The sequence below is a fragment of the Borostomias antarcticus genome (assembly GCF_949987555.1).
Source record: "Borostomias antarcticus genome assembly, chromosome: 7".
Taxonomy (NCBI): domain Eukaryota; kingdom Metazoa; phylum Chordata; class Actinopteri; order Stomiiformes; family Stomiidae; genus Borostomias; species Borostomias antarcticus.
Genome location: NC_140240.1, coordinates 24,926,758 through 24,932,677, shown reverse-complemented (window position 1 = coordinate 24,932,677; position 5,920 = coordinate 24,926,758). Strand labels below are relative to the sequence as shown.

Below are 5,920 nucleotides of genomic sequence, written 5' to 3'. Positions count from 1 at the left end.
TCACGGGGAGACTGACAAGACAGGTGGGCTAGGCCACCTGGTAAATCTAGCAATACCAGCTAATGACCAGCCAAGGTTTGTAGCTGGCTCTCACCAAGCCCCCAGGAACGTCTCGGGGTTGTGACACTACATGGATGCAAGCATCAGCCCACTAGCTAAATAACGCCAGAACACAAGATTACAGACTAATCAATGTATGAACAATGTCACATTGAGCATGCTCAACATTAAGTTAAAATTGAAATACATCTGAAACCTCCAAACGTAACGTTAGCATTCACTAACTAACGTTAGGATTAGCTAATGTTAGCATTAGCTAACGCTAACCCTAGCCCATTAGCATTAGCTACCGTTAGCATAGCTACTTGCTAGCCTATATACAGTATCAAATCAGTTAGTTGCCGTTAATATAACAAAATGTAACATTAGGTACACTAATGTTAGCTAAGTTATTCAACACTGACCCACTTACCCCCCAGCAAACAAATGTTGGTTCCCAGAACGTTCTGGGAACTTTATTTTTTGGTTATGTGAACGTTAGCAAAACGTTCTACATCTTGGTTCTCAAGGTTAAAATGAAAAGTTTTCTTGACGTTCCATGAACGTACTTTGTAGGTTATATTTAGGTTTGCAAGGAACGTTTTCTAAAGGTTACTATAATACTAATAGCAACGTTCCCTTACCGTTCTGGGAACATTTTAAAAGTTCCACTTAGGTTAAAATAGAAATGTTCTTGACGTTCCATGAACGTATCCTCTAGATCTTTTCCAACGATTTCGTAAAGTAACCACATTTCACGATCATTTATATAGCAGGTTGATTGCTAAAAGCATGGAGCTATTGGCTAATATAGTTGGCCGACATCATTAAACATTACTTCCCTTAAACTAGCCAATCAGAGGCAGAGTAGGGCGGGTCTTCCTATGGTGACGTGTTTTCCTCTGAGTTCGCAGGACTCATGAACGCACGCCCAGTGTCCCCGAGGCTTGTTCACAGCATATTTCTAAAATTGGCTCGGTACAGGTATTGGTGGCTCCCCCCCCCCCCCCCCAAAAAAGGTAAATGAGTTAAAACTTCATATTTTTTAGATGGGTCTCATGATGCTGAATGACACCCAGAAAAATGTTATTTTCCTCTTCCAGCCCTATCTATTATAATCCACTTCTGGTAGAAATAAGGCTTTTGGGCCGCATGCCGTCACGTGACTTGCAATACCGAGTTTGGCCTCATAACCCATGGTGGCTTCAATGCCTGGGGGCTTGGTTTAAACTTGAATCTACCGTTCCCCTCCACACCATTAGAGGTCGATATCCCCAATATTAGTCGAAAGATTGTGACTGTTCGACTCCGCCGTTGACAGCTCAGTACGGAACCGGAGGCAGCGTGCTGTTCGGATCGAGTACATCTCTCTGCCAAAATGTTCGTAGTGACCGTCCGGGCGGTCTGGGTCCTGTTCGGCCTGTTCTGCTGCCAGTTCGGCATCGTGTCGGCGGACGACATCGTGGTAGCTTGCGGCGGATTTGTGAAATCCGATGTGGAAATCAACTACTCGCTGATCGAGGTGAGAGAGCAGAGACGGCCTAGCCAGAGTAGGAAGCCGGATGGGGGGTCCGTGTCCAGCCTTGAGTTTGAATGAAACAGCTAGCATCATCAACTTAGCTAATGTTAGCTAAGCTAGCTTGCAAACGTTCGCCTACATTGACCCTCATTCGCATTGTGCTTCCAGGAGCCTATAAGTATGCCTTATTGAGCTTACTGCACCAATAAGTCGGGGTGCTGCTAGCTAGATAGCAGTAGCTCGGAAGTGTTAAGATAAGATCAGTGATAGTGAGCAAGCTTGAAGCCAACTGGTTGAAAACAGACTGCTGAACCGACCCTGAATGAACAGAGTCCATTTAGCTAGCGTTACACACTTAGTGCTTGCTGCTTGGCTTGCCCCTGAGCTGCCCAGACTAGGGCTAGCTAGCTATATGCCTTAAATCCCTCCGTGCTTACTAGGTGGTGACCTTACTTATAGTGGGGGGACCATTCACAGTTGAAGACCGTTAATTAGATTAGCAAATTAGTTAAACTACTGTGCAAGTCAAATAATCTGAAGCTAAATCAAACTTGGTAGCACTAAATTCGTAATGGCAGCTGGTGCACCCAATTGTTGCCCTATTTTGCACCCAAAATACACACACAAATTAAAAATCTGTATATTCTGTCAATTTTTGTTTTGACTATAAACACCAATCTCCTTTCCTACAGATTAAACTGTACACAAAACAAGGGTCCTTGAAATACCAGACGGACTGTGCTCCTATCAATGGCTACTTCATGATCCCTCTCTATGACAAGGTAAGTCGATTAAGGGGGGAAAATGCCGTTATTATTGCAGCAATCTAGTTCCTCGATGTGACTCATCCGCAGAGGGTACAATTTGACTCTTCTGTGTTTACAGGGAGATTATACCCTAAAGATTGAGCCCCCTCCTGGCTGGAGCTTTGGTAAGGGCCCTCTAAGATCATGATTTTAAACTAGAACCCTTTTCCATTCTTTTAACAGATTTCTGTTAGTCGCTTTATTAGGCTAGTCTGATCAACATTCTGTGTGTGTGTGTGTGTGTGTGTCCCTGTAGAGCCCACAAGTGTTGAGCTCCGTGTGGACGGGGTTAATGACATCTGCACCAAGGAGCAGGACATCAACTTCGTCTTCACTGGCTTCTCTGTCTCTGGGACGGTGAGCAGCTGTTTATGTCCTGGATTCAGGCCTTAGGCTGTGTGTTCACCGGCGGACTGTATGTAGCTGAACAACGCCAAGCTCACAGCTGCTTAGAGCGCACTAGAGCTGGAGTTAAGGGCTGGCTAGGCTACCGATGTTTTACACCTACGTTGGCAACGAGTATTGTGTTTTTGCAGAATGCAGATTAACTAGCCAAGTTAAGTTAGCTGGGTAATGTTCGCTAGTGCTAGCATTTGCCGTCTCTGCAGTTTGCCAAGAAACAACCGTTGTCGTCGTCAGAAGTCTTTTATAACCTGCACTCTAAACCAAAAAGTTCAACTTTTTTCAACTGCAAAAAAAAGCTGAGAGCTCATGGCACTAAGGCGCTTGGAACACTGCTCTCGTCTGTAGCGCCCTAGAGCTCATTACCCATTGTAAACAACGAGAAAACAGCGCCAGCTAAAATACAGCTCGTCGGTGGACACTTAGTCCCTTTTTCTGTTCTGGAACGGACTCAGAATGCTTCTTCAGAAGAAACAGCTCTGAGTTAGACCTTGTTAGAACTTGTAACACTGATGCTATGATGTGGCAGCCAATCCTGTGTGTTTGTGTGTGTGTGTATGTGTGTGTGTTTCCCAGGTCCTGAGTAAGGGCCATCTCCTGGGCCCGGTCGGAGTGGAAGTGAGGCTCAGCAGAGGGGGAACAGGCGAGACGCTGCAGACTGTCGTCACTCAGCCTGGTGGCAAGTAAGACAGCAACACTCATCAAGAAACCAACGGCACTTTCACTAGCCTTCGTTAGCCTTTTAGCTTCCAACATCTCTATACATTGACTTAAAGTTGAAACGATGCACTGTTATTCAACACCAAGCGTTCTTTGCGTGTGAAGATTCTGAATGTATGCCCGCGGTTATAGACTCGGAAGACTTGACTCACAACGCTTTGGGCTGCGTTTTACAGGTATACCTTCTTCAAAGTACTTCCTGGAAATTATGACATCACCGCATCCCATCCGTCCTGGACTCTGGAGCAGGTTAGTGCCTCCATGTTGGACCACCTCGAGGATGACCGGGACTTTAATGGGCGTGTATATAACCTTCAAGTATACAGTATACGTTATTTATTACGGATGTGCATAACCCAATCATAGTCGATTAATCAGTGGGTGGTATGAGTAAAGACCATTTCATTGATTTTGACGATGTAATTAAGCCCAAATTCCAGTCAATATAACGCTACAGAATGGATTATGCACGACATTAGGGTTCAGTTGAATTAAAATATTTTTTTAAAGGACATTATTTGAATGAAAAACATTTAATAACTAATATTTGACCAAAATCGATTAGTGACCAAAAATCAACCGTCATGAACGATTAATCGATTAATTGGACCCACCCCTATTATTTATTGAAGTATACATTCAGAATGGAATGAAATGTAAATGTATAACCTCAAAAAAGGCCGCATAAAGCTTTTGTGTGGCGTATCTTGAACTGACTGATTCTGTCACGTCGTCCCCCGCAGAGCGCCACGACGGTGCATGTGTCCAACGCCAACGCCCCGGCGGCCGAGCCCCTGGTGGTGGGGGGGTACGACGTTTCGGGGGAGGTCCGCAGTGACGGCGAGCCCATGAAGGAGGTCACCTTCCTGCTCTACTCCGCCACCGTGAAGAAAGAGGTAGACAATAAAACGGATTCCACTTCCTCCCCTACTGTAAAACGGATTTTCAAATACTAGCACTTGACCCAGGTCTGGTGTTTTGACCACTGTTGAATTCTGTGTGTGTTTCTCTAGGACATCAGCAGCTGCAACGGCGCCCAGGTGGAGGGGGCGGAGTCTGGGGACGACGCCCTGGTGTACCTGTGCAGCGCCCTATCCAGAGAGGACGGCTCCTTCACCTTCCCCTCCCTGGCCAGCGGAGAGTACACCGTGGTAAGAAGCAAGATGGCCGACGCTGTCGTTACAACGCACTACAAATGACAACGGAGTTGTATTGTTGTTGAAAAGTCAATTAACGCTACTTCCCAAATCATACGCTCCAGCCCCTGAATCTGAATTTTCGAAATGCGATTCAGGATCTGGAAAGCCTCTCATCCATAGTGATCTCTCGATTGGAAACAGCCAGGTCAATCTTGGTGCTTTGAATGCGATGAGCCAGATCAGGCTGAATGATGAAGTGAAACGAAAACCTCAGGCTAAATCATACCCATACGCATGCTTTTATCTCCCAAGCCACACGCACCTCAGAGCTAGATGGACCCTTGTGTCCTTTAGAGTCTGTTAGAGCCCGCGGGGCGGAGCCTCACTAATCGGCGGCGTCTCTCTCCGTCTCAGGTGCCGTTCTACCGCGGCGAGCGGATCACGTTCGACGTGGCGCCCTCGCGCATGGACTTCCGGGTGGAGCACAACAGCCTGAAGCTGGAGGTGAGGCGTCCGTGGGCGAGCTTCCGGTCCGCCGGATCCCGCTTTGTAAATTCCTTTAAAAATTTTGAAAAAAGGACAGTTTGTTTGAATTAGCTTACGTGGAGTGAGCTGGGACACGGTGCTGTGTTATGCTTAGGTGTCCTGTGTGAGGGTTGGGTTGTGTAATGTGTGCTCTCTCTCTCTCTCTCTCTCTCTCTCTCTCTCTCTCTTTCTCTCGCTCTCTCTCTCTCTGTCTCTCTCTCTCTGTCTCTCTCTCTCTGTCTCTCTCCCTCTCTCTGTCTCTCTCCCTCTCTCTCTGTCTCTCTCTCTGTCTCTCTCCCTCTCTCTCTGTCTCCGTAGCCTATCTTCCGGGTCATGGGTTTCTCGGTGACGGGCAGGGTTCTGAACAGCCCGGAGGGGGAAGGCGTGCCCGACGCCACGGTAACCCTCAACAACCAGATCAAAGGTACCCACGGCGACCCCCAGCCGGCCCCTCCCCCCTTTACTCATATTAAATAGTTTGATATTACAGTAAGATGGTTAATCGAAGAACAGAGCACACCCTGATGTTTCTCTGAGGTTGTCCATCTCACACCTCTCTCTACCTCCCTCCATCCCGTAGTCATCTCCAAGGAGGACGGTTCGTTCCGTCTGGAGAACATGACCGCCGGCACCTACACCATCCGCACGCTCAAGGAGCTCATGTTCTTCGAGCCAATCACGGTGAAGATAGCGCCCAACACGCCGCAGCTGCCCGACATCATCACCGCGGGGTGAGTCACACCTGGCCACGTCGTCTCCACGGAAACCCT

The 5,920-nt window shown here is 47.3% G+C and overlaps 1 protein-coding gene across 1 annotated transcript in view; it reads left to right on the top strand.

Annotated features, from left to right (window-relative positions):
- Positions 1-1,378: 1,378 nt before the first annotated feature.
- Positions 1,379-5,920, top strand: part of nomo (nodal modulator) — a 15,392-nt gene continuing 10,850 nt past the window's right edge. Inside the window, exons 1-11 of the mRNA XM_084441395.1 lie at positions 1,379-1,561; positions 2,251-2,340; positions 2,444-2,489; positions 2,621-2,721; positions 3,343-3,449; positions 3,663-3,735; positions 4,230-4,382; positions 4,500-4,637; positions 5,040-5,129; positions 5,469-5,574; positions 5,731-5,881. Coding sequence (XP_084297521.1) covers positions 1,418-1,561; positions 2,251-2,340; positions 2,444-2,489; positions 2,621-2,721; positions 3,343-3,449; positions 3,663-3,735; positions 4,230-4,382; positions 4,500-4,637; positions 5,040-5,129; positions 5,469-5,574; positions 5,731-5,881 — 1,199 coding nt within the window. The 5' untranslated portion in view covers positions 1,379-1,417. The remainder of the gene's footprint in view (positions 1,562-2,250; positions 2,341-2,443; positions 2,490-2,620; positions 2,722-3,342; positions 3,450-3,662; positions 3,736-4,229; positions 4,383-4,499; positions 4,638-5,039; positions 5,130-5,468; positions 5,575-5,730; positions 5,882-5,920) is intronic.